Below are 23,996 nucleotides of genomic sequence, written 5' to 3' on the forward strand. Positions count from 1 at the left end.
AGTCTTACGCTGATATCTTTGCCAGTTTAAGAACAAATGTGCTTACCTGGACAGTACTAATTTGTAGCAAGGACAATAGAAGTGCAGTCTGTAGTTTATCGGTTATCATAAACCAGTTGCACATAATGACTTGCCTGTATAATGAATTAGGATGAGAAACGAGAAAGGCAATAAATGTTAAAATGGGGCCAGAGGAAGCAAGGTGTGGGGAAAAAGCAGGAGTAGATGCTCTCTATTTTGAAGGTGAGAGAGTAATGTGATTCCCTTATTAACCATTCTGAGAAAGATGTGCAGCAGGCCATAATTTCAAATTAAGCCAGTTTTAGTGTAGTACATTGATTCAGTGCCTAGGATACCTAGTGGCTACATTTGGCAGTGTAAATTTGTTCTAGTCTCTGGTTGCTAATAAAGTACGTGAATGCCTTGAATCCAAGTAAGCAACGTGAAGAAATAGGAAGATCCAAGTAACCTCTGCTTTGTTCATTAGTACCCTGTTCATAGAGGGCTTGAACATGCACCCTTGAAGTCAGTGAGAGTTTTGTCATTAACTTAAATGGGAATTGGATAAATCCCAGAATGATGTAGTACAATAGACTACAATGACACCTAACCAATCTACACAGCTTTTGTGAGTGGTAACTAGGTAATATTCAGAAAGTGCTATGAACGTGTTAAAGAATGATTGCTTGAGACAGCACCACTAGATTTAGGGTAAGATTTTCACATGCACCTCAGTGACTTAGGAGTTTAAGTCCCATTTTCAAAAGTGAATTAGGCCCAGATTTTTAAAGGTATCTCAGTGTTTCTTTGCTCAGCATTGCAACACTTAACTGACTTGGGAGCGAAAGTCTTGTTTTCAGAAGTGAGGTACTTAAGAGCTTAAATCCCGTTAACTTTCAGTGAAACTCAGGCTTCTAAAGGGCAGATTTTCAAAGGCATTTAGGCACCTGACAAAGAAGATTGGTGCCTAGTGGGCTTTTCAAAATGCTTGTGTGCCAATTGACAGGTGTCTAACTTGCTTAGGTGCTTTTGAAAGTCCGACAAGGCAACTCTCTGCATGGAGGCTAAATACCTTAGCAAATCTAGCCCTTAGGAATCAAAACAAACCTCATTGACTGTCGTGGGATTTAGGCTTCTTAGATGCTTTTGAAAATGGGATTTAAGCTCCTAAATCACTTTGGCTCTTTCGAAAATGTTCCCCTTTGTGTGTCTCCATGAAAAAAACACTGCACTCCAGGTCTTCATAAAAGTTCAGTGAGGTGATTATGTATTTCACAGGTGGGGACACTGAATCAGAGAACTTTAAAGGGGTTGTTGAAAGCTACAGGGGGAATTGATATCAAGACTGGGGTTGCTGCTCAGGAGTTTCTGGCTTGCAGCCTACTGATGAGACCAGTAAGTCTCAGGTTTGTTAAGTAGTGTGCCTTCATCTAACCCTAAGGCTTTGCAGTAAACAAAAAAAATCCAGCAACTGCCATGCCAAAATAAAATCTGAAATCATCAGACATGCTTGGAGATCCCTGTCACAACAGTGTCCTTTGAGCAGTCAAAAGTTAAAAGGCCGTTTGAGCAGGAAATGGGCTAAAAAAACCCAGGATAATTTATATTAGAAAATATGTATCTTTCCTATCCTATGGCTTGATCCTGCACCCACGGAAGTCAATGGGAGCTTTGCCATTGATTTTAATAGGTGGAGGATTAAGTCAAATGCCAATAAATCCATTTGTTTAGGAACTGCACCCTTCTAATGTTAATTGACTAAAACTAAGCTTGCTTTTTATAGTAGCCTCTGCACACAGCTCTCTTGAAATATGAAATCTAAACAATCTGGTTTTTATACCTCTAGACAGACTATGATTAGTAGACTTGGCAGGGTCAGAAACTAAGCTTGTCAGTCTGGTTAAAAGTACTTGTGGTTTGTGTTACTTATTGCCATGGATGACAGGGCAACTAATGGTGCACTGTGCTTTTTTTATGAATAGGAAATAAAATGAATCTAAATATCCAATGCATAGGTAGACTCTAAAAACATTCCTTTGTTGTAAATTCTGGAGTGGTTTTTTTCTTCATTGCCTCTAGTCACTTGAACAGTCTTTTTCAAATCCATAAAATCAGACTTGAAGCCTTGCTTTCATGTCTGACTCCATTGAAAAGATTACTCAGAGGTGATAACTCAATACCTATTTTAGGTACCCAGTAGGCAAGGGAAAGAGAATGGAATCTTCTCTCACTAGTTATGCTCATCAAAAAGAAGCTTTAAGGAGCATGTTGTTGAACTTAATTACTAGAACTACCCCAAGACAGATATCAAGCACCCTAGCAAGCTGTAGATAAGGTTCATTTGGTGGTGTTTCCTTCTATACCAGCTGTTACATGAAGGTACTTTTATCATCCTGGGGCCTATGCATCCTACATAATTGCGAGTCTTTAAACTGTTACTTCATTGACTCCCAAAATTTCCTAACTGAAAAACTAAATAATTAAAAACTTAAAAACACTTATGAAATTATTTTAAAATATTTAAACATACTAGAGTAGATAGTGAAGAAATGGTTAATGGGTAATACTAAGGTTTGTTGAATTGAGCAATGATCGCAACACGACTCAAAATCAATTAACTTGTTTGAAATTGTAATATAATTAGTAGTACTTCCAATCAGTACACAAATGCTTCCTGCAAGAGACTGTCAATTTTTGGATACCTTCCAACTTAATCAATAATTTATAAATAGCCTACTTGCTCAGAATCTTATGTAGTAAACATTTAAGCAATTTTATTTTAATTCATTCTTAATAATTAAAAATATTGAATAGTTGGGTGCCTTTTGTTGAATAAGTGCAGGCAGAGAATCCAGTTCTGCTCCCACCAATTTCAGGGCAATGTTTCCAGTTTATGTTAGAGAGCAAGATCGTCAGGCCCTGACCCAGCAAAGCATTTCAGCACATGCTTAACTTTAAGCACATGAGTAATCCCCTTAGGTCCCAATGCGACTCTCACTGAAGCTGATGGGAGTCTTTCCAATAACTTCAGTCGGAGTTGGTTTAAGGCCTTAGTGAACAAAAAAATCAAAGGTGATTTGACTACAAACTCAGATTCAAGGATAGCCTCCTGAAGTTAATTTTGGAGCATTTTTGTTTTGATTCAGTCAACAGAATACAGTAATGATTTTTCTACACTGCAACCTTAACTCTAGTTTACAATGGAAAAGAGAATGTTGTTTATTTCACAATCCTTTGGATCAGGCTTTTTCTACAACAGAGATCGAAGTCAGTGGATTACAAAGCACAAAGTGAAATGACAATTGACAGGTTAGTTTAAAATCACCAATTCCTTATTTCCACAGTGCCACCAGTGATCCGTGTATATCCCGAAACTCAGGCACAGGAACCTGGCGTATCTGCAAGTCTCAAATGTCACGCTGAAGGCATTCCTAATCCCAGAATTACCTGGCTAAAAAATGGCATTGATATCATGCCAAAATTATCCAAACAACTAACACTCCTAGGTAAGGACAGAATTCTGGCTAATTTATGTACTGTTAAAAAAAAAAGGAATTAAATGGTTTATGTTGTACCTAAAAATAGATGTTCTTTTTCTTTTGCTGTCACAAAAGTATGAAAATTATGTTCCATGACCTCTGTTCTTTTTTCTATCTCTTTCTCCAGTGACTTTTCCATAAAGTATAATGTTGCTTGGTATAAACAATAACAGCATTCTATTAAAACACAGTGTACCTGATTCTCCACTGCTTCGCTCATGGTTTAAATCAGGGACAATCAGAAAGGCAATATATTACATTCACTTTGTACAGGTGTAAATGACTACACAAGATGCAAGTCTATTGAGAATCAGGCTCAGACTCATGTATTTCCCTTTTCAGATTAACATCTGCAAATGAAATTATTTCTCATTGCTAATTTTAGACACCCATTTTCAAAAGCTAACAGGGAGCAGGATCATGTGTAAATTGTACTTGCAATACAAATATAAGGAAACGAGACCTCACCTAACACACGGTTAAAAAGGTATTTTAAATGATAGTGCATTATAGGAGAACTACACAATAGGTGGGATTGTGTAGAAAACATTCACACCCTCTGCTAAAATGGTGAAAAATCAGCTTTTCATTGGTTTGATGAAAAAAATGTGTAGTATTTGTATGATTTTGTGCACCAAAAAAAAAGGGGAATTTTACAAATTTTTACTCGAGGCAAATAAGTGAGATGTTGCATTCTGTTTGGGTGTGGAATTTCACTTTATTTCTTTGTGGTAAGTCTGTATTTGACACTAGGAAAAGAAAACGCTTCCATCCTCTAGCAATCCACAAACTCCTCAAAATCTCAGTCTAAACATGGAAAATATTCAGAGATAAAAACTTGTCACTTTGCAAGCCTGTAATGACAAGCCTCTTTAGGAAGCTAGGGCATTTGAACAGCTGTGTTATCACAGTGAGGAACAGTTTATGGATGTCTTCGTTGCAGCAAATGGAAGTGAACTTCATATCAATAGTGTTCGATATGAAGACACCGGTGCCTATACGTGCATTGCTAAAAATGAAGTGGGAGTGGATGAGGACATATCGTCTCTCTTCATCGAAGATTCAGCCAGGAAGACTCGTAAGCTTAATTTTTCCTTTATCTTTTTAGTAACCCACTATTTCTTTTTGTTCTAATGCTATGTGATTTATCTGAAGTTACCATTTCCCCTCTTTAGTTTTAATCACTGTGTACCTGAACACGTTCAATGGAAATGTTGCCTTAGTAAGGATTTACAGGAAGAGGCCTAACCTGAATGTAATCTGCTTTGTGTTCTTTAGTCCACTAAAATAAGCATCACATATTTGCAATAACAACTTGGTCCTGGAATCAGTCCACACAATCAGTGGAACTCCCATTGAAGCTAGGGTGAATTCTGCCCACATAGTGATTACAGAATCAGGCTCTATTTTGAGAAGATATCACATGAGGTATGATAGATGACTTACTGTATCACATCGTTAAGGGTCTTTTGTGTGTTAGGGTTGTGTTGAGATATAAGCATAGATAGCTTTACTAAAGTAACACATTGCTAATATTTTTGGCTGTAAAAGACTACAACCCAGAGATTTCTTCTAACCATTGCCTGATTTTAAAAATGAAATTTCATTGTTCTGTTTGTACAGACTTTTCCTTTTTCAAGACAATTAATACTCAAAATAGCCAAATATTGGATGCCTAGAATAGTGATCTGTGAAACTGTTTTAACTTTAAGGGATGTCATCAGTTCAGATTGCTTGAATTTTTTCGTGTACCTGTATCACATTGAAAAGAAGCAAAACGGGTTTTAAAATATTAAGATTATTTTCCATAACAAAGACAAATATTTTGCCATCCAAATCTTAGCCACTGTCTTCAGTTAGAGTGCAGCAGTGTTATATTAGCACTACCCAACATGAAATTGCAATATCGGAAGAGCTGATTGGTTGCCACTTTGGAGTAATTCTCCAGAGTGCTTCTGCACATGACGCTTCTAAAGGTTCTGCAGATTGTACAGGTGTGGGCTGCTTAGGTCACCTCCCAAAAATACACCACATTCTGAATTAGACGTTAACAATAGATACACGCACTCATGGCAATACTTGGTTCATTTAGTAGAATTGTGTATTCTTGCAAATATCAGTCACTTTCACTTGAACCTTTGGGCAAGGGAAATTATATCCTGGTGAGAAATAATTTGAAATATTACAAACTGAAATTCAATTAATATACCTAAGGATGTTGTTTGAATCCTAACTGTTGTTGCATAACATTTCCAGGGGAAATACTGGAAAGCATTTTGTTGGTATAACTGTCTCTTCTAGGCTTCAAAAAGATGTTATACTTGCTTAATGAAAATGTACAGGAAATCACTGTCTGTACCATACCTACAATTACATTCAGGAGAACATTCTGTACATCAAGGCTTGATCCTACAGTCTTGGTGCAGGCAAAACTCACATTCATTGTAATGGGAATTTTACCAGTGCAAGGACTGCAGGACTCTCCCACAAGGAGAAGTTTGACTTTGGAAATGTCTATTTTTCCTGATGTTTTATTCAAATGAAATACTTTGCCTGGATGAATGCTATGAAGTTTTCACAAATTAAACAGTTCACTTAAAATCAGAGTATTAATTCAGTTAACTGCTACAATGAAAATTTTGACATTGTATGTTTTTTTTCTTTTCTTGATTATTTTCTGGCTTTCCCAATTTTCTGATGCTGCAGTTGCAAACATACTGTGGCGAGAGGAAGGTACTGCAGTAAAGTTGTTTTGTTGTAGTGATAATGTGCTTGTCTGCTTCAATAATTCCATAATGGGCCATTCTCCACTGACTTGCCACTAACTTTATCGGCTCTCACGGTTGTCCGATTAAGCTTCATATAATATATATCACTTTCGTGATCTAAATCCTGGACATAATCCCTTTGATTTTTCCCCCTATAAAATAATAGGTGGTCATGATACATTTGAAATTCTTGATTTGGCAGAAACAATCACTAATGCAATTTAATGTCAGATTCTTAGCAAATATCAATAGCTTAACAGAATTTCCTGAACAACTATGATCTCAATTTACTGCAAATGAACAAATGTAAGATATAAATTCAGTATGTTCCATTTTTAAACATGTGGTTCATGCTGTTCTAGGCCTGTTCTTTACTAGTACAGTATGTACAACTGTTTATGTAAACCACACACACCCACTGCTTGTGTTCATATGTGTTGGGTGAAACCATAGTTATTGCTCCCTCCAATCCTTTAAAGATATGTGGGGCACAGGATGCCTCATTTCTTCTTGTTTTAATTGGCAATTAAGAACTCTAATCTGATCAGATTTATAGTGTGTCCTGCACAAGGTCAAAATTTCTGTAACTTGAAGGCTAAATTAGAGGAAAAAAGCATCCTAAGTAGCTAATGGACTCAAACTCCTTTAGGAGACACTTGTGGCCAATATTTGATTTGATTTTGTGTGTGCATGTACTGTAGTTATGTGCAAAAATGGGTATTAATATATCTACATACTGATTTGCATATGCTATGGCAGTAAATGAATATGCAAAAGTATCTAAACAGTTGTGCCCCAACTGGATATTTTACAGTTTATCCACTTGCATACGTAGTTATGGCAACTGCATGCACAAATGTGGACATTTGGCTCTGTGCACTTTTTGGATCTTGCATGGATCTTGCATATGTGCACTGGAAAAATTGGCCCCTGGACTATAAAACACTTGCTAAAAAGATGTGAATGGTGTTTTTTTTTTAAAGTCCAGTCACAAGCTGGCGTTGCATTGGGTGCAGGCTTAATTTGTGCAGCTTCCACACAAGGAAGCCTAGATCATACTAGGCTACTAGTATTATGGATCGAGACTTCACCAGTGAATACATTGTACTTGAGCAATTTCCTTAATGTATCTGGCACAAGCATCCTTTCCTTCTGCCATCAGGCAAAGCATATATTTCCATCCTACCAGCTGAGAGTACGAGGACCATTTCACACCCGGTCCTCTACATATGCAAAGAGAGGATCTTACTGCTTCACTTGGCTTAGGGCTTTTTGTTTTGCTTTGGCTTTGCCCTCAGGATTTTAGAGGCATAAGGAGAGTGACAGTTTTCAGTGACCTGTAGTTCTTCATCTTGCATATGAGCACCCAGAGAGTATCCACTGTCCCATTCTTTCCAGTAGCGCTGATGGCATATGTGTAAAAGCATTAGGTTTTGGGTCATTACAAGTGGCAGGATCACTAACTTGAGCAGATTGTCCTGAGACAGTTGTTCCCTATTCCCAACTCAGCACCAGCTACTGTGTAATACACAATGATGGAGATTGTTTCTCCACTGCTGAGCTTCATGTAAATTGCACTGTGGGCATTTAGATTTGCTCTATTCCAGTGTATAGTTTGCTCAGATCTGAAATTGCTGTTGAATTAAATCAGTCAAGCGTCACCTATGTAATGGTGCATGGTTGTTTATATACTGTGTATCCCATGTTCTACCTTAAAGATCCTCGAGGGGAGGGGGCGAGATAACTTTACATGGAATAAGCAGACAGAAAAGTGTAGGAATAAAGGAATTAAAGGAATACGTAAAGTTGAATAATAGTTCTACTAAATACAGTGTAGTTACTGTAAACTGATCAGAATCAAACCTGCACGTTTCTAAATTAAATTCTGAATTTTAGAGGGAGCAACAGTGCTCGTGATAGCAGATTTACTATCAATCTTCCTGAAATAACTGTGTGTGTAGAATACGATTATATAAATCTTTCTCTCCATGTTAGAAATTAAGTTGTAAAATATTCGATCTGCAAATTCATTGTAGAGAAAGGAGCTAATTTAGTGAGATAAAACTTGGCAAAGAGAAAAGGCTGGATGAGAAAGAGGGCTTTTTGGGGGTTTTTTTACATTTAATTTTACTTATTTTTCCTCGCTGTTAAAATTAAAGCTAGTGATTTAATAAACATTATTAACCAAAAGGATGGGTACAGCTGAATCCATTAAGGCAGTGGTTCTCAACTGTGGTCCACTGCTTGTTCAGGGAAAGCCCCTGGCGCACCAGGCCGGTTTGTTTACCTGCCGCGTCCACAGGTTCGGCCCATCGCAGCTCCCACTGGCTGCGGTTCACCGCTCCAGGCTAATGGGGGCTGCAGAAAGCAGCGCGGGCCAAGGGACGTGCTGGCCGCCCTTCCCGCAGCCCCCATTGGCCGGGCACAGCGAACCACAGCCAGTGGGAGCCACGATCGGCCGAACCTGCAGACGCGGCAGGTAAACAAACCGGCCCGGCGCTCCAGGGGCTTTCCCTGCACAAGCTGAGAACCGCTGCATTAAGGTGATCAAATTTTCATGTTGTCATATTACAATAAATTAGATATTGCAGTAAACTAATGATGTGAGTTAATGACTGTATGTTGTGCTGCATGAAGCAAGCTTTTTGCTTTAAATCAGAGTTAAAATAATTACAGTTGATCATTGAAAGAGGGCTATATTTTCAAAAGTTTTCATGTACACAACTATAACCCAGGAAATGAGTGCACACAGCATTCTCAGCCAGTTTCACATAGAATTGAAAATATATGCAATAATTAATGCTTTTATGTGCATATATCTTGTACAGTGAAAATAGTGGATGGAAGAGTGGGTGGCTCAGATATAGAATTAATCGTCACACTATTTTCAAAGCTGGAATACTTTTCATTATGTCTGGGGCAAGGGAGGACAGGGAGAGCACACAAATAATCATCAGTATTATAGATGTATATAAATTTAAACACGAAAGTCTTGTATTACCAGTTTTAGCTATTTAAATGCTTCAATCAATTTGGATTAGAATGAGGAAAACCATTACATGGATTGCCCTATTGACACCCATTGGACCATTCCTGTGTGTAAACCAGTCAGGATTGAGGTGCACGTTTTTGATATGACAATCGAACTCCAAGGGTTAACTAGTGAAAAGTAACTTTTCTGTTCAAAAGATGGATTGAAAATTACTGACCATAAGGGCATTTTAATTTAATATCCTGTAAACCTCGAAAAGAGTGTTATCTTCAACAAACATCTTAATGTTTTAAATAGTGCCTGGTCCTGCTTCCATTGAAGTTAGACACAGAACTCACACTGACTTTAGTGGAAGTAGATTCAGGATCATCATGTTAAAACACTGCAAGGTAACTAAAGTAAATTGGAAAAGTAACTCCAAATCTGCACAGAACTGAAGGTATTATCAAGCAGTGTTTTTGCTATTAAGGACTACTAAAAGCTGAAATGCGCATTCATATTCTTAACCAAATCATCAAATAAAATAACACTAATAATGTGCATGCAGATAATAACATGTATCTATCACAATTGTCATAATTTCTTGCATGACTGTTTTCACTTTTTAAAATGAAACTTTTATTTTACATATGAAAATTCGTTCACTCATTGCACAAAGGGCCAAATTCTGCTCTCCAATACATACACTCAGTTCCCATTCAAATAAGTGGGAGCTATGTGCATGCAGTGAGGGTAGATTTTTGGCTATAATGGCTGGGCAAAATGACCTGGTAATGTACTTCTGGAAAATTAGCCCTTAGCACCTACCAAGCTACTTAGTCCTTAGGTAGAGCCTGAGTAGAAATTCAACATTTATGCTTTTTTCAGAATGCATGGTCCCTCACTGTGGCATCACCTTCAAGGATCACAGCTCCCGTATCCGCTTGATGCCTTAACTGGGGTATTTCTGTGGTGTGGTTCAGAGGCTAATCTTAAAGCATCAGATTCTCAGTGCAGCAACAAACCTATCAAAAGCTAAAAAGTCTCTCTACATGCAGTTGTACTCTGAAGCCAGATATTTCACACCAAGATAGTTTAGATTTAAGGAACACCCTCCCATGCTGAAATTTCATTTAAATAAATACAGCAAATATTTTATGAAATTTGCTAAAACTGTGTTAGTCCCAATCATACGTAGTTCTTGCTGTAAAAAATCTCCTATGATGATTCAGGCGCCAATCCTGGAAGCACTTAACGCATGTGGAGTAACGCTTTAGATGTGAGTAGTCCTAATAGGATTTATAGATGCTAATCTAAGGAGAACCTAGTCCCAGTAGTGTGGAGTTGCTCATGTTTCTAAGTGTTTGCAGGATCAGGACCTTATTTTCTATGGAGCAAATTTTATTAAAGACAAAATTCTATATCACCAGTGCCATGGAAGTTTGGCAGATAAGTACACTATCAACATTATCTGAGATAACAAAGGCCATTGGAAGAATTTATTTAGCGGGTGGTATAAAAATTTAAAGAGTGTTGGGATCTTTCTGAGTATAGTGTTTGAAAAGATTCCCTAATCCATTTTCTAAGATATTATTTACTGCATTTGCATGTAGCTGAAGAAGAATCAAACTATCAGTGTTGTAGGGCATTTCTGCTAAACAGAAATATGAAATTATAATCTTACACCAGAAATCCACTGAGAAGGAGCCAGTTTTTCAAAAGCTCCTGGAATGCCCCAGTTTTGATAGATGAGTGCTATTGCAATGCTGAAATATTCCACATTTGTGAATTACAGTTTGCAAAATTTCAAAAATGTATTTGTTTTGGTGGCTATTTTTGGTTCACGCAGCTGGTTTTAGAATACAGGATGGATTTTTTTAAAATGTATTTCATGAAATAATCAAGCAATGCTTTTATTCATCTTTACAATTTGCAAATTGCAAAAGGTCAAATTAATTGTAACTGTGTGACTTTGAGGGGTTATTTTTTTTGTGTGTTTTTAGCTGACAGTTCCTTTTTGGTTGCATAACAGTTAGCAAGCTATTTCCAGTGTAAATGGAAAGAGAAAAAAAGTCATGATTTGGCAAGGTTAGAATGTCACACACATTCAAATTCTGACACAGATATAATCATGGAAGACCTCAAGATATTTCCCTAACTTTGTCACTGCCGCCACCAAAGCAATGTGTTTTTGAATGTGTCTGTATCTCCTTCCTCACACCCTGAAGCCCTTGTTATGACATGAAGTTTGATTTTTGTGAATGCACCAACTGCACCCAAATTACCAGTTTTTCTGGAAAGTGATTTTTTTGTTGTTCTTCCAAAAATAAAAGTCTAGAAATGTGGGTTTTGTTGTTTTGTTTTAAATTCTGCTTATTTCGCTTTCTTTTTTTTTTTCTTAAAGGCCTAAGTGTGGGAAATATGTTTTATGTCTTTTCCAATGATGGGATCACAATCATTCAGCCAAACGAATGTGAGATCCGAAGACATATCAAACCCAGTGAGAGGATTTTTACAAGTTATGTAAGTTTTTGTTTTGATTTTTTGTAATAAAGTATCCAAGTCATCTGTCAGCTTGTGCTCCCTAGATCTTGTGAAGAGAATATACAGTACGAGGAAAATGTTACATTTTCAAAGTGTCCAGTTGAGGATGTGCAAGGCGGGGATTTGTGGCCATGCAAAAGGTGAAGGAAGTTTATCCTTGGAATCACAGAGTGTCTCGGGCCTGGCTTGCCAATATCCAACACCTTGGGTAGTCATTTCCAACTGTGCCAAGTGGATATAAAATGCTACCAAATCAGAACTGGGCCACAAAGCAACTAGGTCTCCCCAGCTGAGGGCTGCCCCATGGTGGCCCCCGCTAATGTAATTCTGGTGTAAGTGGCCTTTATTCCTTCCTTCCCCACCCCACCACTCTACAGCCTCTGAGTGCAGGTGGCGAGGGAGTGTTGGTGGCAGGACAGGGCATGCAACTGGAATAGTACTGTGTTCTGTGTATTCTTAGCTGGCAGATGACCACTTGAGATATGGCTCAGGAATCAGGGAGGCACAACTAGCTGCTTTGCAATCCCTGTCACAGCTGCACCCAGGAAATACTGAGCTTTGGACCTAAATCTATGCAAGGGTTGGTACTTCCACATTACTCGTTCTATACAGTTTAGAGATTTTCAGTTAGCAGTGTCTGTTCAGCTCATGCCAATTGCCGAAGCTATATAGGGGTGCGCAGCTGAACCAGCATCAGTTCCTTCTCAGCCACCTCAGCCTGAGATAGAACTCTACCATGTCTACCTTGAGCATGCCTTGGCTTTTGTAATATTTCTAAAGTGGTTAGATAGTTTTTATAGTTAGTTAGATAAATAGTGAGAGGATTGTTTTACTCCTTTTCTCTTTAGGGAGATTTATTTTTTCCTGGTAGGGCATGCCTGGCTTGCCAGTTTTCACACTTTGTCTCTCCTGCCAAGAGACAATACCTGTGACAGCCACACTTAAGTGTGTTCATTGCTTGCAGGAGTCCCACATCTCCCAGAAGTTCAACTTCTGCCTGGCCCTCAAATCCAGGGGAAGGAAAAACAGGGAGAATAAACTCAGACTGCTAATGAGGAAATGGGTGGTTTAGAACAATTTACTGTCCAGTCAGAGACATCTTGGACAGAGAGGTGACAGTTCCTCTACAAATGATGAACTCCTTAGATTGGTGGAAGAACCAACTCAACATCTGTGCAGGCATTCCTTTCTGTCAGTCAGCCCCATCAGTGACTTTAACGACAGATGCATCGCTATTGGGATGCAAAGCCCACCTCAGTACCAGCACAAATCAAGGCAGATGAACAACTCAAGAAACCAGTATCCACATCAATCTGTTGGCGATCAGGGCTGTCAAGGCTTTCCTTCATTTCCTACCCCTCATAAGGGATAAATCAATCGGGGTCATGACGGACAACATATTCTGCACATTCTGTATCAACAAACAGGGAACAGGAAGATTTCCCTCTCTGTGCCCTGAAGTCATGAAGCTATGGAACTGGTGCATTGCTCATCAGATCCGAATCTCAGTGGTCTATCTCTGAGGTATTCAGAGCACCACAACCAATGTCCTCATCAGACACCTCTCGCAGGTCTACAAATGGGAGCTAGACACCCAAGTTCTCCCCAGCATATTCCTAAAATGAGGACTTCCAGAGGTGGATCGCTTCACCACCTCCAGGAACAGGCAGTGTACTGTTTTCTGCTCAAGAGAGGGTCTGGGCCACCAGTCCTTGGGAGATGCCTTTCTTCTATCTTGGAAGAACTGTCTGGTCTGTGTGTTTCTGCCAATGTTGCTGATATTAAAGGTGATAAACAATATCAGGCAGGACAGAGACAGAAATATTCTAATAGTGCTGACCTGGCTAAGACAAGCTTGGTACCTTTACCTGCTTCACCTGTGTGTCCAACCGTCGTTCAAGCTCACAACCATGCCTCATCTCCTGTCACAGGATGCAGGTCATGTGCTTCTTCCCAAGCTATTGGTTCTCCGCCTCAGGGCATGGCTCATGGGGTTAGAATCCTCCTGCTCTATTGAAGTGTAACAGGTATTACTGAACAGTCGAAAGAGGTCAACCTGCACCTGCAGAAATGAAATACATGGTGTTGCTGCCTTCTTCCTGATTTGCTGCCCCTTTTAGTCATCCTGGATTATCTGTTGAATCTAAAGAAATTAGGGTTATCAACTAGTGCAGTTAAGGTCCTTCTGGCTGCAATATCAGCCTTCCATCTTCTAGTAGAAAGATTCTCCATATTTGCTCATCTGGTATCAGGTAGGTTTATTAAGAGTCTGGGGACTCTCTGGTCTGCAACCAAATTGAGGCAACATTTACGGCATTACTACAGACTGTGCCAGTATCTGAAAAATGTTGGGCCACTACATGGGCTTTAGTCCTTATGTTTTTGAAACATTATGTCCTGATCCATGCAGTCAGATCCGATGCAGCACTTGGTTCTGCAGTACTATCTTCAGTTCTGGACTCTATTTCAAAGCTCCCTTCTCCACCTGGGGTTGCTGCTCAGAAGTCACCTGAAGTGGAGCACCCATAGAAATACTACTGGAAGAAGAAAAAGAGGTTATTCACTTCGTACAGTAACTGCAGTTTTTTGAGATGTGTATCCATGGGTACTCCACTACCTTCCCTCGTTGCCCTCTGCTTCAGACTGTTCCTTAGGGAATGTTTGGGTGGATAAGGAACTGAGGCAGTTCATATAGCCTCTATATCTGGCACAAGGAGGCATAGGACACATCCATGGGCCCAGCGGACATTGCTAACTGAAAATCTCTGATCAAGGGGCACCAAGGGGGGACACATCTCTAAGAACCGCAGTTCCTGCACAAAGTGAGTAACCTCTTCTTCTGCAGGGTAGATATGCAATTGGTCTTCACTTCAGGTCTGATCCATTATGGCAATCCCTATGCTTCTAAGGCTGATTTTAAAAATAAAAACAATGCATATTATGATTCTGACATGGGGATTATTAATGTGGCACAGAGCCTTTGACTATGGTTACCTTATTCACATGCATATAAGCTTTTCATGCAATGGCTCCCCAAGTCAGAATTGAGATACAGTGGCAGCATGTGGGGATAGTGATGTGGAGAAGTTTACACCTCTACTGAACATTCTGTGTAAGTTCCATTAAAAATAAAGACAACTTGGGCACCCTATTTGTCCATTTGGAATGTTCTACAAACACTGGGATTTTTTTAAATCCAGGATTATCTGAATTCAAAGAAAACTGGTAAAGGAAAATTTTGTCCTAGTGGCAGTGAACTTTTAGTATTGGATCAAATGCAATGATACACAACATGGCAAGTGCAATAGCGAGATATCACATGACTTTAAGGCCTTGAATTAAGTTTTTTCAGTATTCATGTCATGCTATTGCACAATAAGGCATCGCTTGTATAATCTTATTGAACTATAAAATATCTTCAAATATAGGTACTGAAATATGGCCAGAAATGTTTCATTTGTCATTTGTTTATTTACCATATTGAAGATTGTTTATTTACCATATTAGAGGATTGGGCCAAAAGAAATCTGATGAGGTTCAACAAGGACAAGTGCAGAGTCCTGCATTTAGGACGGAAGAATCCCCTGCACTGCTACAGACTAGGGACCGACTGGTGAGGCAGCAGTTCTGCAGAAAAAGACCTAGAGGTTACAGTGGATGAGAAGCTGGATATGAATCAACAGTGTGCCCTTGTTGCCAAGAAGGCTAACGGCATTTTGGGCTGTATAAGTAGGGGCATTGCAAGTAGATCGAAGGATGTGATCATTCCCCTCTATTCGACATTGATGAGGCCTCATCTGGAGTACTGTGTCCAGTTTTAGGCCCCACACTACAACAAGGATGTGGAAAAATTGGAAAGAGTCCAGCGGAGGGCAACAAAAATTATTAGGAAGCTGCAGCACATGACTTATGAAGAGCGGCTGAGGGAACTGGGATTGTTTAGTCTGCAGAAGAGAAGAATGAGGGGGGATTTGATAGCTGCTTTCAACTATCTGAAAGGGGGTTCCAAAGAGGATGGATCTAGACTGTTCTCAGTGGTACCAGATGACAGAATGAAGAGTAATGGTCTCAAGTTGCAATGGGGGAGCTTTAGTTTGGATGTTAGGAAAAACTTTTTCACTAGGAGGGTGGTGAAGCACTGGAATGGGTTACCTAGGGAGGTGGTGGAATCTCCTTCCTTAGAGGTTTTTAAGGTCAGGCTTGACAAAGCCCTGGCTGGGATGATTTAGTTGGGGATTGGTGCTGCTTTGAGCAGGGGGTTGGACTAGATGACCTCCTGAGGTCCCTTCCAACCCTAATATTCTATGATTCTATAATTCTAAGAAAGGGCATCATTCTGTTAAATAAGTATTTTTTAAATATCAATAACTCTCAGATTAATATTTTCCCTTCATTTGAGCCTTTTAATATATCACCTTATAAATCGACGCTCTGATCCTCACCTTTGAGCACTCTATGTGGACATATTATAAAACCTTATTACCGCTGTTACAACTCAAAGACAGACTTCTGGGTTTCTTTTCTGAAGAGCTGTAAATATTGGAAAGGTGGTACTGGAAATTCAGATTGAAAAGAACAAAGAAAGAAGGGCACTTAAAGAAAACAGTGGTGGGTTTAAAAGGAACTTTTAGCAGTGCTATATGTCTGATCTCTAGAGTAACCTCTAAAGACCTGATCCCGCCTCCCACTGAAGTCTTGGGACCCTTTGCCATTGGCTTCAATGAGTGCAGGAGTAGACCCTGGTTCAGATAGTTCTAAATAACTTAGATTTACATTACTTAGATTTACATTACTTTTTTCTTTGTATTATGTTAACATTAGCCATGTAAACAGTGATGTGGTTGTACAAACAAGCCAACCTTTGGTGGGTTTACAACAGAAACAGCTTCATTTGCTATCCAATCGGCATAAAAGAACATTTAGCGTGGGCAAGGCTGAATGTGTTAAATTTGAAGTGAGTGCTGTATTAGACCCATAGGGACAGATTCTGGTCCCTGCTCCAGCTCAGTTATACCACGATGGTAGCACAAAGTTGCTGGGGCCTGTAGACAGGTTTAAGTTACATGTGCTCTGAGCTGCTCCAACTTAGAGGTTGTCTACAGGGGAAATTAGAGCACAGTAAGCTAGGGTATGAATGTAAAGTGCACTAAGTTCTTCACACTAGTTCCCTATGTGGACACCCAGTGTGCACTAAAAGTGCCCTCAGGGAGGTTAGCTTAATACAAATTGCACTAAGCCGATGCCCACAAAGGCATTCTTAGCATACAGTAAGTGTCCGCAGGGGGAGTCAGTGTAGAGTAGCTAATGTGCACCACGTGCTGTGGGGGTTTTCCCTGTGTAGACAAGCCTTTACACCAGGAACCAGACTGGACTCTGGCTGGCTCCAGGATCTGTGGGAGGCATACATCAGAACTCAGCCAAACTAGACAATCTGGCCCCTTATCTTCAAAACTTAGGCCTGGTCTACACACTGATTTTGGACTGGACCGGTGTAACTATGTGTGCTAGGCGTGTGATTCTTTTACTATAATAGTAATATTGGTACAATCCCTAGTATGGGTGAAGTTGTACCGATAGAAAAGTGCTTATAGCTTATTCATTCCCCTTCTCGTACAGAAATAAGCCATAACAGCACCCACAGCAGGGGTATCCCATTCACTGTGCTGGGATAGCTAAAGTGGTACAACTTTTGTGTAGAGACAAGGCCTAAGAGCCACAGCTGTACTGACAAAAACACACATGCATTTATTTCCTCCCCATGTCCTGTATCTGCTCCAAAACTATGCATTCAAATAAAGTAGCCATTAAGAAACAAAAGTAATTAATGGCTAGTTAGCAGGTGAACTTTTGCAAGTTCATCCATTAGGATGACCCATAATGAAGGCTAAGATTTAGCCATGGGTATTTTTAGTAAAAGTCATGGACATGTCATGGGCAATAAAAAAAATTCAGGCTCCATGACCTGTCCATGACTGTACTATATACCCCTGATTAAATCTTGGGTGTTCTAGGAGGTTCTGGGGGGGGGCCTCTGGTGCACCCGCTGGTACTCATCGAGGGTGCCCACTGGAGCTCAGGGCGGGCCTCTGGGGTGCCAGCCTGGGACCACCACCATTGCTGCTGGTGAGGGGCGGTTCAGGACCACCGCTGCTGCTACTGGTGGGGGGCAGCCCACCAGCCCAGGATTGCTGCCACTGCTGCTGGCCAGGGGCAGCCCAGGACCGCGACTAGATCCAGGACAGCCACAGTGGCTGCTGGTAGGGGGAAGCCTGGGACCGCCACCGCAGCTGCTGGTGGCCTGGGACTGCTGGTGGCCCACTGTTGTGGGGAGGGGAGCCACTGCAGCTGGCCCCAGGGCCACCCAAGCTGCCAGGCTGTCCTGGGGTCAGTCACCGGGGCCATCTGAGATGCTTGGGCAGCCCTGGGGTCGCACCTGCTGGCTGCAGAAGCCATGGAGGTCCCGGAAAGTCCCAGAATCCGTGACCTCTGTGATAGATTTGCAGCCTCATCCACAATGCAAACGCAGGGTGCTATACAGCTCTCATTGAAGTTTTGCTGGGGGCCTCAATGGCTGTAGGATCAGGCCAAAGGTTATTTTTAGTGCATTTCTTAAAACTATTCTTTGTGCCCTGCTTGTATCCTCTCACATACTAGTCACTTCTACTTAATCTCAGATAAGGAAGACTATTGTTCTAAGATACACAGCATGGACCGGTGAAAAATACACCACACTGGGAGTCTAGAGACTTTGGTTCTGTTTCCACCTCTCTCACTGACTTGCTGCGGGACCTTGGACAGTTCACTTGGACCCAGATTTTCTGCTGTGCCAAGTTTCCATTTGCTGCAAAAGTGGGGGCACTGGGGAAGGAAAAGTTTGTCATGGAGACTCATAGCTTCCTGAGTCTCCGGTTGCAAGTTTGCTACTGAATATGGCTAACCCCCACCTATGAAAATCACAAGTAGCGCTCAAAGATCATGAGAGTGGCCTAAAAGTTGTGAGATATTTTAAAAACAGAATAAATCGTGGTGTTTGCTCTGCCTTCTCGTTCACTCTCAAAGCTCTGTGCACAAAGGACCACGTGCCGCCAGAGGATAGCCAAGGCCCAGTGCACTCCAGCTCCATCCCCCCAATCTACTTCTATGCCAGGGCCGGGTGGGAGTGGTGGGCCAGGACGTAGATGCACAAGCTCTGTTCACCAAACCATAGGACTTCTCAGCAGCTAAATCCAGCTGATTTCCAGCCTTTGTGCACCCACAAAGTAGTGCAGAGGGGCCAGAACTCAACAAGAATGTGGCCTTCCGAGCTTTAGATCCCCAACTAAATGATATTGTACTTTATTAGGCACCTGAGAGGTACCAACTGAAAAGTACCATTACTGTTGGAATAACTTACCGGTCATCAATAATAATGCACAAGATGGGAAAGCAAGCATATGAAGAGAAAGCTATCACCAAAAAGGAGAAGCAGCATTACAGAAAATATAGCAAAGGACAAATCCTGCTGGCTCTAATGATGTTTAGTCCCACTGGCTTCAACAAATGACCCAGATGTGAGTAAGGTCAACAAAATCAAGCCCACACCATATGATACTTTTAAATGCAAGACGTTTCCAGGTTGGAGTTAAGGAGACTATTGGACTCTTCTGCTGCTACTCTAAATGCACAAGGACCTGAGAGCAAGATTTTCTAAAACTGAGAATGAAGCTATAGGAACAATGCAGTGCAATAATTCCATTAAAACATAAATCACTGTGTTTTAAACCCAAAATGAGATTTATATTGCTAATAAATGTTTACAGCACTATAAGTCCCCTTGAAACAGGGGATACTTCAAAAGATTCTGTTCTGTGCAGCATCATGATTATTTGAATATAAATGGGAGCTTGCAGCAATCTCCAGTTGCTTAATTTCATTGGGATAGATCCAGACTACAGTGTGCTACTTAATACAATAATTATTTCATGTTTTCCAGGTAAAAAGTGCGGGGGGGGAATACTTTAGGCATACCATAGTCCCCATGGATTTTTGTTCTATGATTTCAGGCTAAAGTGCAGGCTGCTTAGAGCATGGCCCTGAACTTGCACAAATTAAACCTGTTCTTCTCTCTTTCAGGAAGAGATCTGTCCTAGAGCTGAAGGTGGAGCTGTTCAGTCCTGCCTCTGGGCTTCAGCTGTCAATGTCAGAGACAAGTATATTTATGTGACACAGCCCAAGCAGAACAGACTAATCATCATTGATATCCAGACACAGAAAGTCATGCAGGTACTTAACCAGGAGAGCTATTTATTCCATGATGGCAAAGCGGTTTTGATCTGCTAAAGAATTAGGTCCCTACCCAGTGAACCTCTGACTGAGCTCATGTGTCGGACAGATAAACTATTTTCACTCATCGGGGTATACTGCGTCATTTGCCATGCTATAACCTCATTCTCAAAAAACTGCTTTATGGCATGATTCTCATAGTCCTAGGAATAAGTCTGCAGTCACGTTTGCAGCTTCCTAGAAAGTATTTCTGACCTACACTTACTGAGTCAGTTTCTGACCTCAGTTGTAACCAGATTGCCCAGGTGTAACGCTATCAGAAATTGGCCCCTGTAGATAGAAGTTGTGGTGGGAGATGGAGTGTTGTCTGATTAGCCAAATCAGAGGACTGGAATCAGGCTACCTAATTTCTATTTCTGGCTCTGTCACTGTGATTTTTTTCAGCCAACTACACAAATTTGTGCCTCCATCTCCCTAAAGTGTGGGGGGTGGATAATGGATTCCACGGGAATGTTCACATTAATCTTTGTAAACAAATGTTAACATAAATAATGTTCATAATCCACCTTCACTCGACTAAATATGAATACAAATATTTGTTTCTTTGAAGTCTATGGATGTTGACCCCCTACCAGCCAAATTACATTATGATAAATCACATGACCAAGTCTGGGTCCTTAGCTGGGGGAACATGCAGAAGTCCCATCCAACACTGCAGGTAAGTGTTATGTAAAGTTAACATTTTACCAATAGGTTTCAGAGTAACAGCCGTGTTAGTCTGTATTCGCAAAAAGAAAAGGAGGACTTGTGGCACCTTAGAGACTAACCAATTTATTTGAGCATAAGCATACAGTATGCATCCGTTGAAGTGAGCTGTAGCTCACGAAAGCTTATGCTCAAATAAATTGGTTAGTCTCTAAGGTGCCACAAGTACTCCTTTTCATTTTATCAATAATGCAGCAATAAAACCCGACCTGGAGTTTAGCATGAGAGCAGAGATTTGGCTTCATGCTGTTATTTTGACATCTATTTTTTTCATCTGATACCCACCATAAAAATGAATTAAGCCATGTGGCTGCATTAGGTTGCCAGTATCGGCCTCCTGTTTGGATGAGCTGCTGTACTACTGTGCTGCTCTCTCTCGAGTTATGCCGATAGTACAGGGGCCTGATTTTTCAGACATGCTGAGCACCCACAACTAACGTCAGTAAGCATTGTGTGTGTGCACAGCCCCCCTGAAATCAGAACCCTAGTGTCCTAGGAATTGGATTTTGTTTCTCTCAAAATTAAAAAAAAAAAGTTCCTGAATGGCACTTCCTGCCCTGCTTTCTGGTCTGCAGAGACTCTCAAGGCAATGGCCCCACTGCGGTTCTGCCACACGAAGGGATTCAGTATAGGATTCTGGAGGGCTAGGCAAGGGATGGGCAATCCCCATGAGGTACTGGAAATCAGTTCCAAGGTGAAAAGAGGCTAGCGAAATAATCAACTGGATGTAGAGAGAGTGAGATGGGTGGGCTGGAAGTGGTGAGGCACTGGGAGATCTACCATTGCACAGATCCTCTTGACCTCCTACCTCCACTCCTCATAGGGAAGCAGGAAGCTTAAGGATCACAGATGTCTTTCTGGAAGATAGATATGCTTTACAAGTTGTTGGGTTCAGTACAGGAGTAACTGGATGAAATTTAAGGCCTGTGATATAGGGGAGATCCAATTCAATGATCTAATCCCCTCTCCCCACGATGAATCTAGGGCTAGCTACAGACAGGTACTTAGGTGTTGCAATGCCTAGCTCATAGGCACCTAGTGGAATTCTGAGCCCCGAGCTAGCTGCCTGGGCTACCCATGCATTGCATACAGAGAGTTAGGTGCCCAAGAAGGAGATTCTTGGGAGCCAGCTGAGCAGGGCATGGCCTAACCTAACCAGGACTGAAATGCAGAGGAAAGGGGTGGGACTTAGACCCCAATCAAATGTATTTAGGCAGCTAACTCCCATTGATGTGGCCTTAGACACCTGACTGACAGGCCAGAGGGAAGTGCCAATATTCTTATCCACAAACCCTCTCCTGAAGTTAGGCGCCTAAAAACAAGGTCAACTTTTTCTCATGAAAAACCAGAGAGGAGGCCATCCAGACTGTTATGCCTGATTTGGAGCAGGGATGTGAACTTGAGTCTTCCCCTTCTCAGGCAAGTGCCCTAACGGCAGGGCTATTGAGTATTCTAGGGACATGCACAAGCACAAGCCGAAAAATTCCCAACTTGCTTGGCCCGGATTGTGGGGGGGGCCCAAGCCCATAGGCATGTTTAGCACATACTAATGCAACTGAGAGCTTTAGGAGAGATATGGGAATGTCCAGTCTGAGAATTGCTCTGGGTTTTCAGTTTGAGTGCGGGTTCCAAGCAGTGACGTGGGCCCACCAGCAGATACTTAGATGCCTACAGGGTTAGCTAGCAGCTGGACAGTGGTTCTGAAAATGTCAGTGGCACCAAATGTTGGCATTAGGTGCCTAAAGAGGCAGTTAGGCACGCAAATACCTTGTGAACCTGGCACCTCGAGTCTACACTAGCCCTTATGTTGGCGCTTGAGAGTGGGAGGATCTTCTTCTTGCTTCCCTGCACAACAGCTAAGTGCCCAGTTAAACTATTCAGGCCAGACGTTTACCCATAAATGATCACCTTCTTTACAGCAGTTGCCATATTGCCATACAGATTTTACAAACCAATTGGGCCCTGCTAAATAATGAGGACTCCTGCACTGTTGTAACCTCTGGCAACAGAACAACAGCAACTAAACAGAAGTTTCTGAAGCAATCTCAGCTAACTTTCCTGATGACTACCATGGGTTCCTGTACAAGATACAGGAAGACAAAATGGATTCTCTTTACGCTTTCGAACTTAATAGCTTCCGTCCAGCTGTGAGAGGTTTCTGTAATTAAAGGAAAGATGGCACAGACTTGTGATTATTAACAAGACAACACCAACTGCACAGCTGGAAACTTGTTATAGGGCTATAGTTCTCGGATTGTCCTTTCCGTTATCTCATGAAGTGCAGATACGCATGGATAGCATTAGATTAACATCAGCAGCAGTCTACCTTTTGTTTTTCTGATCTCTCCCTCCCCCCTCCCCCAAAAGTTTGCAGTGTCAAATTTGATGAGGTTCCCCACACACACACACACAAACAAAAACCTTAATGATTTCCCACAGTCTGTAATAAAGAAATTCAGCTGTACAGCTTGACCTTAATTTTCTCCCTCTTCAGAAATCAGGGGTTTATTAAACAAAGTTATGCAGCCTATTAAGGGGTTGCTATTGTTCAGTTGTTACTAGTTTATGGAAAAGCAAATGTACAATACTATTTCTGGCTTCATGAAAGCACTCGGCAAAAATTGGCATTTTTCTCAAACAATTTAATTGGAAGAAATCGAAATGGCATGACCAGAAAGTTTGAACTAAACCTTTTAAGGAATTATTTAGCCTTACATTCAAAAGAACTCCTGTTAGCACATTACATTAGCAGAAACTTCTAATGAATTGACCTCAACCATCTTGAACCAAAACAATCCCAGTAAACAATTTCTGTATTTAACATTTTAATTGTTGAACATTTTTACCTCCTCATTTTTCTGGGGTTATAAGGGAGATAATAAATCAGAGTTTCCATGGCAGCAGAAGGTTTGCTTTGTTCTGAAGGACAGCATTTCGAGAGAGTACCTTTCTCTGCTCTTCCATGTATTTTACATGGTGCAATCGATGGGTGAACATTTCTGCTCCTTCAGAGTTATAATTAATTGCTGTGGGAGTTAGCATTAGACCATTCAAGCCAGTGAATTACCATTGTGCATTTAAGTGAGTTAATAAATATGAAATAAATGTTTTCTTTAAACAGTTTGGAATACATTATTGTAGGTTTAG

At 40.9% G+C, this 23,996-nt stretch overlaps 1 protein-coding gene across 4 annotated transcripts in view; it reads left to right on the top strand.

Moving 5' to 3' along the window:
• Positions 1 to 23,996, top strand: part of FSTL4 (follistatin like 4) — a 490,949-nt gene that overhangs the window by 449,430 nt on the left and 17,523 nt on the right. For 2 of the 4 annotated variants that reach the window (XM_043520690.1, XM_037907517.2), the window contains 6 exons: positions 3,345 to 3,506; positions 4,483 to 4,617; positions 6,246 to 6,272; positions 11,683 to 11,801; positions 19,935 to 20,084; positions 20,695 to 20,802. In XM_043520690.1, the coding sequence (XP_043376625.1) occupies positions 3,345 to 3,506; positions 4,483 to 4,617; positions 6,246 to 6,272; positions 11,683 to 11,801; positions 19,935 to 20,084; positions 20,695 to 20,802 (701 nt within the window). The remainder of the gene's footprint in view (positions 1 to 3,344; positions 3,507 to 4,482; positions 4,618 to 6,245; positions 6,273 to 11,682; positions 11,802 to 19,934; positions 20,085 to 20,694; positions 20,803 to 23,996) is intronic. The other 2 variants (XM_043520692.1, XM_037907518.2) reach the window with 1 other exon arrangement.

The sequence above is a fragment of the Chelonia mydas genome, chromosome 8, assembly GCF_015237465.2.
Source record: "Chelonia mydas isolate rCheMyd1 chromosome 8, rCheMyd1.pri.v2, whole genome shotgun sequence".
Lineage (NCBI taxonomy): Eukaryota > Metazoa > Chordata > Testudines > Cheloniidae > Chelonia > Chelonia mydas.